Source organism: Hydractinia symbiolongicarpus, chromosome 1, assembly GCF_029227915.1.
Source record: "Hydractinia symbiolongicarpus strain clone_291-10 chromosome 1, HSymV2.1, whole genome shotgun sequence".
In the NCBI taxonomy this organism is placed as follows: domain Eukaryota; kingdom Metazoa; phylum Cnidaria; class Hydrozoa; order Anthoathecata; family Hydractiniidae; genus Hydractinia; species Hydractinia symbiolongicarpus.
The window spans coordinates 8,165,885-8,179,333 of NC_079875.1; the positions used below are offsets into that span (position 1 = coordinate 8,165,885).

Consider the following 13,449-nt stretch of genomic DNA (forward strand, 5'->3'; position numbering starts at 1 on the left):
TCTGAAAACAAAACTTTAATGTTGTTGGTTTTCAGCATAATTTTGCTTCTAGTAGCCTGAATACCTTTAACTTCGAGGCATCCAGGATCTGCGCTGTCTCCATCTATATATCATAAAACCTTCTTTTTGTAGTAAAATTAAGCCTTTATTATTCTAACAGAAATATATGGTACCATCAGCAGGGTAGATTTCCACATTGCAAAAAATAATTCCTGGTTACTTGAGTCACACTTATCACTCTCATAATGCTAATAACACTGGTATGCTTTACATTAAAAAAATAACGCAAGCGGTTTTACAAAAACTACTAACCACTTCGGATGACTGGTATGTTGATAACACCTTCCCATTCATGCACTGTGATAATGTTGTCTTTAAATCCAATCACACCATAGGGGTAGTCGCTTTCAGCAATCAAAACTTCAACTGCTGATGATGTTGTAAGAATTATTGGAGGTGTGTTGATAACAATACTGTTAATTTTTTGATTAAAATCTATTGATTTATTGAGAGCAATGGATGTTAACTCAACAGTGAATATTTCTGCGAGTTCAGGAATGCTATCATCGATGATGTCTATTTTGACTGTTTTAAAACCCTCCCCATCTTGAAAAACAAGTACTAAAAGAAAATTAAAAGGGTTATTTCTACAGATTCTTTTTTTCTCCTGTACAGGTAGTCCTAAAAGCTTTTATAGTAGCAATGTATGGATAAACCACGGATACAGATTTCGAGATCTTAAAACCTTGTTGTTTTATATAAGTAGATTCAACAGTGAAGAGCAAAGACATGATAAAGGTGTGAATTTCTAAATCAAAACTCATAAATTAACGTTCTAAAACGACAACAATACAATAAAAAACAGCTTTGGAACACAAAAATTAAAACACTGAAATTGTCTGCATGATACTTAGTTATGTTTTTTTTTTAAAAAAAACCTTATATTAAAACCGCCATACACCTTTTTCAACGTTTTAGCTTTGGAAACTAATCCTAACAGATTTCATCTTATTGTAACTTCACAATTTAGCTCCTCAAAACTTCATGCAGTTCCTCTATTCCATTTGACAACATATTATTAACGTTAACCCTGTAAAGACCACCTACCCCTAAATTTAAATAACGTACCTCCTCTGTCTGGAAAATAATCTTCACCAAATGTTGCATTTACACTAGAAACATTATATTCCACAATTACAGTTCCAATTAATCCACTAGTACGTTTGACAATTAGGTTTACAGTGCCATCATCCTCAGTTACTGTACGAAGCTTGCTTCCCTGAATACTAAATATGCCATATGGATTTGCAGATGCAGCCACTGTGATGTGGGATCTTGTTGTGTCTAAATCAGGATTTAATTCTGCTCCCTTTGTTGGATTGAGTAAGGTGAGTATGTAGGTTTGAGATTCTTCAGGTAATATATCCGACAATACCTTGATATGTATAAATGAAAAGTAATATAAATTCAGGTTGCAAACACATTTACAGACAACAAGCATTGTATTATAAATTTCTATCCCTTATCAGTGGATAGCATTTCACCAGGAAAAACAAGAAACAAAAAAAAAAAGAAAAAAAAAAAACCCTTGTTGTTCTGTTTTGGAGACTATCAATACATTCGATGAGGAAAAGTATTTGTCACGGAATAAATTAGTCTAAAAATTTATTTGACATAGAAAATTAATCATTGCGGTAAACAACCAAGCTTGGAGACAACAACGACTCCATGTTGAAGAAGAACTATTTTGCGCAGCACTAATATTACAGTGAGCAGGATTCGATCCGTGGTCCCCAGAACTGGGAGTCGCAGATGAGCCCATTACACTACTTGCGGCAATATGTTAGTGGTGCAAGCCGGATGGTGTGTATAAATATTTGATTCTTTATCACAGACGTGCCATGATAAAGAATCACATAATAACAATGACTCTATTTAATGATATGTATAAACTAATACCAGAATACTTACATTAATATCAATGGGTTTTTTCGCCTCTCCTGAGTGGAAAACAAGAACTCCAAACGCCTTCGAAAAGGTTTCAAAGGTGTTATTGATAGAATTATTAAACCCTTGTATTTTCCATGACACCTCCACCATGCTGTGGACACCGACTTCACGTTTGACACTAAAAGGAGAGAGGAAAAACAGTGAAAAAAAATACGGAAATAAAAAGTTAACAGAACATTACTTCTACCTTTCCTATTGCCACAGCCATATGTAATTTAAATACGTCATATTTCACCTGATTTAAAAATTTTAGTACCAATGAAGTCTCAATGGTATTTAGTGCAATATCAACCAAAACCTTTTTACGAACATTTTTTTCACGAACAAAATTGTTAGGATATTTTTCCCACTCGTTTTATTAATACATGTTGCAAATGCGCAATTACATTATACAAGGAGTCCTAGGTGCTACTTAAAACAAGAGAAAGATATCACGGGATATTACAGTAACAAACCAGTGTTACGTACATGACACTGAAGTTTCCATCATATCCTATGGTGGGTTCTATGACAGCCAACTCCCTGTATTTTTCTGCAATAACAAACACACCAAAAGGTTTATCGCTAGCCTTTATTGTCACTTTTACTTGCGTCTGATTACTCAACTTAGCTTCCTTTGTAACATTCATAAGCAGACAGGTAAAGGTTTCTTTAACTTCTGGCAAGACATCATCAATGATTGTAAAGCGAATGTGTTTCAATGTTTCTCCCTAAAACAAAACAACAAAACAGCTCACAGTTAAGTAAAGTTTTTTATCTTCGTAAATATAGGTGTATGAATAATACACGTAAATTTACGAAGTGCAAAACATAATGCAAAATTGGACATAATGTGTCCAATGTTGCATTATGTTAGAAGCATTTTTAAAAGAGATAAATTGTTGATGCAGGCATACAATTTATTGCAAAGAACACACTCGAGCTATTTGTTTCTTTGTCTTAGCTCAAAAACCTAGCATTGACTAGAGAAACTTATGTTAAATATTCTGAAGTTCCTACATTAAATTCCCTTATTTTGTTAAAAAAATAGTTATATTTATAAAGAATTTCGGTGTATTAAAATGATATGTTGTTGTAGGCATACAATTTATTGCAGAATACACAAGCGTTTATTTTCTGATTCTGATTCCTTATTTTGTTAAAAAAATAAATTGCAAATATAAGGAACCCAGCTTGACCCCTTATACATACCAAAGGTTGTGTTAAGAATAACACTTCAGGTAACATATCCGACAAAACTTTGATGTGTATCAATTAAAAGTAATATGACATACCTGTTGGAAAGTTAAATTTCCACTCGTTACTGAAATATCCATAGCAGCCTTCCTCTCACAGCTCCATGACACTGATACTTGGTTGTATTTCCCTTTTAAACGTTGAACTGGGATAGTAGCAATATCACCTTCATTAAATGTAACATCAACTGAGTCAGCTGGAACACTAAAAAAAGGAAAGACACATTTATGGTTTGGACTGCAAATAACCAGAGTAAATAGTGTACCGTAAGATGGTGGATAAAGGTTTTTTTTAAATAACTAAAAAAAATCTGATGAACACACCATCTAGAACAGCTTTAAGACAAGTTAGTACAACACTTACCTGAATAAACCATATGGAAAATCATTCGATTCAATGGCTACAGTGATGTTATTAAACTGACCAATGACAGCTCCACCAACAGGTTTTGTTAAAACAATGAGAAATTCTTCCCTTAACTCAGGTAAATCATCATCGATAATGTTTAACGGAATGAACTTTCTAGTTTCATTAGCAGCAAAAGTAACTGTCCCCTTTTCCAAAGACACATCTTCAGTGTCAGCAGTTAGAAACACAAGCTCAAAGTATATTCCAACTGTTGCATCCGCACCATGTGTACGAATGAGAGGAATCTTCAGCATACCAACATTTTCTGTTACAAATACACTATTTGGAGATTGAAACTCAATGACACCATTTTGCTGCACAACTTCTGTGATGACGACTTGAACAGAAGCATGATTAACATCCAACAACGGTGGAGCTTGTGACGTAATTGAATCATTTGAAGTAAGCTTGACATGAGTGAGTTTCACGTAAAAGATTTCATTGAAGTCAATTTTGCCATCCTAATAAAGACAATGATTTGACCACATCAAATTATTGTGTGCATGTGCCTGAGTTGATAGTTTAGCACCAGTATACACTTTATTTCTACAACTTGCATTGCAAACTTATGATACATTAGGGTCTAATTATACACATAAATACTAGTTTATTATTTAATACATTTTTATATATAATTCACAACTTTACGGAGTTATGTCAACGATTATTTACTATGCATTTTAATTAGTTAAGGTATGTTAAATTTTAAAAGTTTAAAATTGATGCTTGCTTACTGTTATATTGATTAACTGAGATTCCATCAGTTTCTAAAACATAAACACCACAATATTAAAAATCAGCTATTGGATAATATTCATCTGTTTTATGGTACATCATCGATATGCAGTAATAAGTATAGTTTAAAAGCTGGTATTTATTATATTAGTTATATAATATGATAACAGACATTAACTTTTACCTTTATTTTATTTTTTATTTTAATTTCCAAAAAAAAAAATATTTATCAAGAATAAGATGAATTTTGTTATTGTCCAAAGTTTGACCGAAGGTGATAATTCAGCAAAAAAATTCTGAAAACATTTCGAATAAGTGAAGAACATGCTGAGTTAAATGACTACAACTCCTTACATGATTTATGTTCACAAAAACAAAGGCTTCGCGTTCTCCTTCTTTCATCACTACACTTCCATTGACAGGTGTAAAATCAATGTAAGGTCGTGCTGGTTGTTCTTTCATTCCAACAGAAATATTAATATAGGTTTCATATGAGACATCAACATCACCATAAACTCCCCTTTGTCGCTCAATCACCAAAAGCACAGTTGAGTTAACTTCAGTCAATTCAGTTGTGACTTGAATATTGTTTTTCCATTTAAATACTCCGTAGGGGTGATCATTGGGTAGAACTGTGATCAAAGCAGTGTTTTGCATGTAATTTATGGTTCCTCCTACAGTTGACATTCCTACAGTGCGAATGTGAGTGAGCCTAAAAATGTTTAATAGGTAGAATGTAAAAATATGTATCTAAAAGTTTTCTTTGCAACTAATGATCTTAATAAAGATAATTTGGCACCGCATTAGATTTTAACATATTTATGAAGAAAAGAAAATTTAAGAAAAAATCATCTTTTCTGATATTAAAACAAATCATAACATACCTTAACTCGAAATGTTCTCCTATTTCTGGTATATTATCATTTTTTAAATACAAAATCAACTCCTTAGACTGTTCACCAGGTGAAAAACTGACTTGGCCACCTTCAGGATAAATTTCATCTTGAAAAGGATTATTTCTTCTTGATGTTACATTATACACTATAACAACATAGCCATAAGAACCAAACTCTCTGTCTAGTTTTATCTTAAACAATGTATCATGTTTTTCCTCGACAACAAAATTTCTTAGTGATGAGTTTGATATTTTAAATCGACCATATGCATTATCGTTAGCCATTATTAAAACTTCAAGAACATTATCCTTTGATATGGCAGAACCATTAGTAGCATTTGTAAGCTCAACAAAAAAAGTTTCGTCTTGTTCAGGTATTGAGTCTCTGAGGACTGTGAAATATAGGTCCAGTTCCTCTTCGTTCTCTTCGAAAATTAGGCAACCAGATCTGAAAACAAAAACAAATGAACATTAACTATGAAATAGTGACTCATTCCAAAATGAAAAAAAATGACACTAATCTTTTTAGCTTCAAAGGCACAAATAGTATTATTCAACTTTCAACTTGAGCAACTCTTCTGTCCTCTTTGATATACTATATCAAAAATGTGCATTTTAATTCACGCACCTTTCCACATAGTCAGAACTTTGGTTAAGATGGACCAATTGCACTAATATATTTTCGCTAGATTTATTTGAGTACATGATCATGTAAGGTTCTAGCTGTCTATCGTTTGGGTTTGGAAGATAAAAGCTGGACGCATATTGAATAGATCTTGGTGGAAATATCTAAAGAAACAGAGAAAACGGTTTAAACCTGCAAGGTTTCCGTAACGAAATTTTCTTTTTGAATATATGATATAGAAGCATTTGATTATTAGTGTTATAAATATTTCGTTAAGACTGATTGATCATTTTTTATTGTTTATTTTCTTCATTTTTTCTGAAATTTTCTACAACAAGATTTGAAGCACTTCCCAACTATGCCAGGACAGGTTTCAAAGAAGTTTTTTAAATATCTCACCCGTTCTTGTATGAAAACATTTGCTTGTTTATCCAGTTGAAACAAAGACGATGAAGGACCAGTTAGTAACAAAAACACTGAAATAAACATACCAGTCAAGATTTAAAAACTGGAAACAGAATCTAAACTAACATAAAATCTATTTATAGCTGGATAGGCATGTTCTATAAATGTCCATACTCCTGGCTGGTTAAAGTGTTACATAAAATCTATTTATAGCTGGATAGGCATGTTCTATAAATGTCCATACTCCTGGCTGGTTAAAGTGTTACATATAGATTTTTTTATATACAGGTTAAGCTTGAAAAGATTGACTATAAAATGTTAAATATTTGCTTTGCAACATTTGAATAGAAATTCGTGTTACACTCAGATCAAATATTTATGCCAAACACATAAGTTGGAAGAAAGCAATCAATTCTAATTTTAATAATGCATCAAGTTTTAAAGAACTTACAAGATTATTCGCATTTGAAAAGTTTATATGTCAATAACATCCTTGGTGGTTTGTTGTACATTTTAAGATGGCACGCTATGCTCAAAATAATTTTTTTTGTGACTTGGTTAATGATACGAAATTTTACAGGCAAATTTCTTCATGCTAAGAAAAGATGTGGACGAAAACAAACAAATAAAAAATACACAAACAAACCTTGGTCAAATTGTCGTAACATAACAATAGCATTACAAGACATCTGAAAATTTTGCTTTAAATAAAAGCGACCAGGTGCATTTTTATCATGTTCATGCAACATGCAGTTTCCACCACCATTGGTCACACCAATCAAGAATTTATCCTCAATAGCAAAAAAACTCACAAAAGTTACTGAATTTGTTGATATTTCACCATAAACTACAAAACCTTGACTATCCGACCAGCGGTAAATTACAGACGTTGTATTGTAACTCTGAGTGATATTATTATACTTGTTACCCACAATGAGATAGTGAGCATTTTTAAAATTGGTGAAATCCAAAGTTTCAGCATGGTAAGTCTGAATGCTTGTTGCATCTTTTACAAACGTACGACCGTTCCACCTGTACAACTAAAAAAATAAGTTTAAAAAAGAAAGCTAAACTTTCAAGGTACTCTGGAAACAAACTACAATATACATTTCTAGTCGATAGTTCATGGAATACCCACAAGTTCGACAGCAAAAAATTTATTTAATCTGCTAAAATGAAAGTGTACAAATCCAATTTGAAAACACAGAATGCGCCTTTTATAACAAAGACTATTTGTCAGCCAATGGATAAATAGTTCAGTGGTACAGCTGTCATCTATACATCACATTTTTATTACTGTGACACCATTTTGCACAGAGACAGAAAAAATACTGATATTATTAATACAGAAACATGGGTTTTCCCATCCTTTATATATCGCATTTGATGTATACGTAGCACAACTACAATATCGTTCAGAGACAGCTATTGCTATCGTACCATTATGCGCAGAGAAAGAAAATGTTAGTATTATAAATATAAAGAATAGTGCTTAGTCAGTGGAAAAATCCACGGGTTTATCAATCTGCAGTCTTTAACCGTTGTACATATTTCCTGCATCGGTATTTTGTGCATCTTTGTTTGGCTATTAGCACGAAGTAACATTACTTCAAAGGGGTCCGAAATAAAGCTGCTCGCAACTATTATGAACAGACATAATACAGCTATATTTATAGGGATACCTAAAACAAAATAAACTATATATATATACACACAATTTGCCATGTATAGTTTAAAAATACTTTAAAGGAAGAAAGTTTCGCGGTTCACAAGAGCCACGAAAATTTTGCATTTCGCAGGGCAAAAACTTTCGCGGACGAGCAATTTTGATTTTTTTTACGAGAAAAAACTTTCGCGGACAGATGATAATGAAGTATTAAAAAACAATATAAAACAAAGGATATGAAAGTTATTATTTCATCACAAAAAAAAAAAATAATAATAAATACTATATAATACTCTTAGTCTATGATTATAATGTCTTCGCAATCTTCTCGTTGACAAAAATTACAAAAATTATAGTTCTGCTTCTTTATCACCTTTGTTATAGTACTAAGCCTTTTTTCTCAACGTAATTTCTATAAAATCAGCTGATTAAAAAAAAGACAACGATACTTGTTTTTCACTTTTACTAAGTAGTTAAATACAACTAACATAAAAAGCCTTCACTGGGAACTAAATTTACAAAAAAAATCGCGGGAAAAAACTTTCGCGTTCAACACGTTTTAGAAAAATTCGCGGGAAAAAACTTTCGCGGACAACACGTTTTAGAAAATCTCGCGGAAGAAACTTTATGGTACATACCTGCAACATTTGTATACTTTCATTTGTTTCATCTTTCCCAATTACAAATGCCAGAAAACTTTGATGGTTAATTACAAATGTTATTGTGTCTGCTATTCCATATTCTTTTATTTCTTCCAGGAGAGTTACAGACTTGTTTTCATTGAACTGATAAACCATTATGGAAGAGGAATTTGAGAAAATTAAAATGTTTTTGTTAGATGTGTGAAGAGAGTTGATCTTTGTGATGCCACGGACAGCATATTCCTTAAAAATAATTGATTTTGAGTGCAATGAAGGATTTAATAGACCCGTGTTTGCAGACAAGAAATAATGCTGTAAAGGTACACACAAAACAGAGAACACATACTAACCTCTTTTTTCACCAAAGTACCTTTCCACACAAACAAAACAATATTTTGTGCAGTGGCTAGTGCCATATAGTCTTCATGAAATGCTCCAAACTGGTGAACATACTGTGTGCTTTCAACATCAAAAACATAAGTAGTACTGAAGACAACAACTTTTCCATTAATTGATCTTGCAGTCCCATCTCTTGTGTTGTAGTCAACTGAAACTCTTCCATGCAGACCGCCATTTCTTCGAACAGTGATTTTCGTAGCTTTGAGAGACTCTTCCACTATAACCTTTTGGAATGGGATAAATGAAAACAATCCATTTGGATTATCATTAGCAGGTATTGTTATTGTGGCAGTTGATAAATTGCCAAGTCGTGCTCCCCCTAAAATGTGTAAACAACCACTGTTTTATATATGTGGCTGACGGAAAGAATTAAAACGGCTGAACATTTTAACAAACATTCAAGTAAACAAAAATTTAGTCAGTAAGTTTGTGTATGCGTTTTTTTGGAACTGGAAACCATGCAAAGATTTGGAGTAAACTATGTTACACTTGTTGTTTTGTCTGTGTTAGCCAAAGGGCATAATGTGTCAAGTACTTATAATGGTATGGTATGGTAAGGCAAAATGGTTATTATTTAAATGAAAAGTTCATAGCAAAGTTGTTTTCTATGCTGAAACATTTTATGTTAAGGTGTTGTTATTTGATCAATCAAGAGAAAACACGGCATAGCAGCAGTCAAATACATCCAATTTTATCCCATAATTGGTAGAAAAAATGGTGGGTGCAAAAGGGGCTAACAAATGCTGTAAATGGGAAGGCATACTGAGTGCATACACACGTTTAAAAAACTGCTTTTGTGCTAAGCCTGCACTATTGCAGCTGTTATTAAGTTGCCATAAATTGTTAACTTAGATATTACCTGATTTAATGCTTAGACCCACAGTCAATATCTTTTCAAGTTCCGGTATTTCATCGTCAATGACAGAGATTTTAAATGATTCTTCTGTGTCGTATGCATCAAAATTTAGAATTCCACTTAATGGTTTAACATCGTATGGTGAGGATTCATTTAATACCTCCCAACCAACTACGATGTCACCAAACCTACCAACATTTCGCTGAACAATAAAATTGTGATGTGACATTGCATTATCTTTACCCAGTTCCGTTAATAAAATGGACGCTGAGCTAGAAGCAAATGATACAACACCATTTGCATCATCATTTGCAAGAATTGAGATAACTGTTTGGCGAGGTTCACCAATTGTCACACCTCCATTTCCCAAGGCATTCTGTGTTGTTAAACCGATTTCGAATGTTTCTGTATCCTCAGTTAAAAAATCATCTTTTATGTATACAGTGATATTAGCTGTGCGTTGATCATCTTTGAATACAAGCTTGGCAGGTCCTCCATTCATGACACCACCACTTACATAAAAATCATTGACAGATGAAGTGAGTCGATTCAGAAAATAAAAACAATACACGTCTCCAAAAGCTCCCAATGAACGATATACTGTTAGGTTGAAGCTGTGGTTGTATTCCTCAACTTTAAGGCTAGAAAATAGATGGCTTGATGATAACAAAAAAACTTTATAATATACACAACATTATTTTTAGGAAAATATGTTGTTACAGTTTTATTTCTACAGCAACATTGTGACCACAGAAAATTGAAATCTAAATTTCAGGACATTTCAGGAACATTTCTTATAATTTTCCAGAAATACTAACCATACTAAAAATTGAGAAAAAAATTAATCTACTGATTAGGAACAAAATCTAAAAAGCCGCTGTTGTTCAATCAAAGCTTTTTGACAGACACGCATTAGGTTATTAACATTCCAGGGTTTGTCACTTTGTTGAAATAGGAAATTCATTTAAAAAAACGAATTCAAAATTTGCAAAATATTCAAATATTTATTAATAAGAATGAAATTTCTGGAAGTATAATCTAAGATGTTTAAATTAAATTAAAATATCAAAATAATTTAAACTTATTATTTCCATGATGGCACAGTCTGTACAAAAAGAATTACATTTTCTCTCACTTTAAATAAAAAACTCTTAATGTAAACAAGCAATTCTTTAAGGCGCATGACATGCACTCTATTTCACTAAATCCACATAGCAATATCTTTTGTGTAACTACCACTAGAATTCAAGTGTGTTACATCGATTTAAGTGTTTAATGAAAGTAATGGGTATACTTGGACTAACTTTTACTTTACCCAACTTAACTTCAACTAATGATCTTTAATTCCCTTAAATGATGCGCATTGAAGTTCACACTATTGCTTTTCCTGTAAAGCCCATAATTTTCTTTCTTCTGATCTGTCTTTAGCTGTGGAATTATTTTCCGCAGAAAATAAGTTCCACAGCTTTATTTTATATTAAATTAAATTCAGCCAAAAATTTCTCAACACTTATTTTTTGTTGTCATAGTCATTTACAAACTTGTCCATATCTGAGACCATGTGAAAAAATATTTTGATTGGTTCAGAACAGAAACGATGCAAACAGAAAGTTGTAGGTGGCTTACACTTGGGTACTGCAAATTTCATTTGCAGGCCTAAATCTTTATAATGCGCTTGCTGAAGAACTAGATAATAGCAGGAAATTTAGTAATGGCAAGAAATTTTTAATCCAAAGAAACTTTTTCTAAGCATAATAACATTTTACTTTAATTTTTTAGATGTTTTATAAATCTGAACAAAATTTGGCTATAAACTTCACAAAATCTTGAATTAAATAGAGTCCATTTTTAACCTGTCTTTTAAAAGTAAAGGAATATTGCTAGTTAACGTACTAAGCAAAAGCTATCATATTGACACTCTGAAAACATTCAGGAAAAATAACAAACTGGTCAGTAAGAAACTTTACAATCTTTATCCATGGAGATTCTTTCAATGGTTATAAGCAAATGTAAAGCTGAGTGATATGGAAAAGCAAAAAAAAAGAATGTTTAAAAACTTTTAGAAACAAATTCTTTTCACATGACTCAATATGATTATTTTCCAGGACAATTTCAGAAATTTCCAGCAGAAGCATTTTCCAGGAATATTCAAGAATGTGTTCATCATGCAAAATAGAATGGAACAACCACAGTTAGATTAAACTAAAATTATGTCCTCTTTTCAAAGATTGTATGTTTTTGTCTGCACACTAACCCATTAAACAATGTTTAAAACAATAAAAACACAATCCTGTTCCGTTCAAATTCTAAAATAAAAAATAATGTAGCTCACTAAAGCAAAATAAAAAGAAACAGATATTATCAAGACTTACTTTAGAGAGGCAGCAGTAAAAAACAACTCTCCAGCAGCTCCATCATTTGCATCAATGACAACAACAACATCTCGTAATAATCCAATTTTTGGTAACATTGATGAATTTTTTGGGGTAGTTCTTAATACCACTGAAGTAAGTTTCACAACAAATCCCTCATTGATTTCTGGTAAGTCATCATTAACGATAGGTATCAATAGCTTTACAGAATCTATTCCATCACGAATTCTAACACTAGGGGTTTGCACTAACACGTCTTCTGGAATAGATGCATTTGCAATATGCAGGGAAGAATTGACTGATTGTACTTCGTAATAGATATCAACCACACCTGAATGACATTGTAAACAAAAAATTAACAAAGCTATCCTTCTATTCCCTCATTTACGATAATAATTTTTCTAGCAGTAAATAAATCAAATTGCAATTTAATATTTTGAATTAAGCTACTGGTCATATGTTAATTTCTAATATTACTGATTTAAAGAGCAATATATTGATGTTTGCATGAGAATAAAATTTGACGTATTTATTGTTGTTGTTGTTGTAATTTGACGCTCAAAAAACTACAAAACTTTCACTGTATAAATTTGTTAAATTATTTTATGGGGATGTTACATTCGCATAATATTAAGCATTGTATACTGGTTTATTATTTTTTGTTAGAATGGGATATAGTTGATGTATAAGCCAAGATTTTCATCAAAAAGGTTACAATAGCAAGACATATCGTCTTACATTATTAATTCATACATAAATATACAACGTAATCTTCCTTTTGAATTACTTTTCCAGAGTTTATGTCGTGATAAAAGATTGAGTTTATACTGAACAGAGTCCCTAAGAATTCCACTTACCAAGTTTGCCATATCTTCTTATTATCATTAACTCCAGGATTCCGATATTTTCTTTAATATATATTGGTTGCTGTACCGGAGAAAACTCAAATACCCCATGAGGATCGTTGCTTGCACCAAGAGATATAAAAGCTTGTTTGGTAGATGGATCCAATATTGCTGCACCTGTTTTTGATATTCCACTTGTGTCAACAGATGTAAGGTTGATTATAAAATTCTCATTTGGTTCTGGTTTCAAGTCAGAAAGAACTCTCAGCTCAATTTGCTCCAATAAAACAGCCTTAAGTAAATGAACATTGATCACAAAATGCAAATAACAAATCAAAATTGTACGACGTATATGT

The 13,449-nt window shown here is 32.1% G+C and overlaps 1 protein-coding gene across 2 annotated transcripts in view; it reads right to left on the reverse strand.

The window, feature by feature from the left end:
- The window catches only part of LOC130636093 (adhesion G-protein coupled receptor V1-like), a 45,477-nt gene that overhangs the window by 13,399 nt on the left and 18,629 nt on the right, over positions 1–13,449 (reverse strand). The window contains exons 32-48 of one of the 2 annotated variants that reach the window (XM_057445700.1): positions 13,106–13,385; positions 12,249–12,579; positions 9,880–10,517; positions 8,972–9,339; positions 8,619–8,864; positions 6,961–7,354; positions 6,309–6,385; positions 5,913–6,073; positions 5,274–5,732; positions 4,744–5,101; positions 4,389–4,421; positions 3,610–4,115; positions 3,285–3,450; positions 2,479–2,720; positions 1,972–2,128; positions 1,129–1,435; positions 313–621 (exon numbers count right to left, since the gene is read on the reverse strand). In XM_057445700.1, coding sequence (XP_057301683.1) covers positions 313–621; positions 1,129–1,435; positions 1,972–2,128; positions 2,479–2,720; positions 3,285–3,450; positions 3,610–4,115; positions 4,389–4,421; positions 4,744–5,101; positions 5,274–5,732; positions 5,913–6,073; positions 6,309–6,385; positions 6,961–7,354; positions 8,619–8,864; positions 8,972–9,339; positions 9,880–10,517; positions 12,249–12,579; positions 13,106–13,385 — 5,032 coding nt within the window. The remainder of the gene's footprint in view (positions 1–312; positions 622–1,128; positions 1,436–1,971; positions 2,129–2,478; positions 2,721–3,284; positions 3,451–3,609; positions 4,116–4,388; positions 4,422–4,743; positions 5,102–5,273; positions 5,733–5,912; positions 6,074–6,308; positions 6,386–6,960; positions 7,355–8,618; positions 8,865–8,971; positions 9,340–9,879; positions 10,518–12,248; positions 12,580–13,105; positions 13,386–13,449) is intronic. The other variant, XM_057445710.1, reaches the window with a different exon arrangement.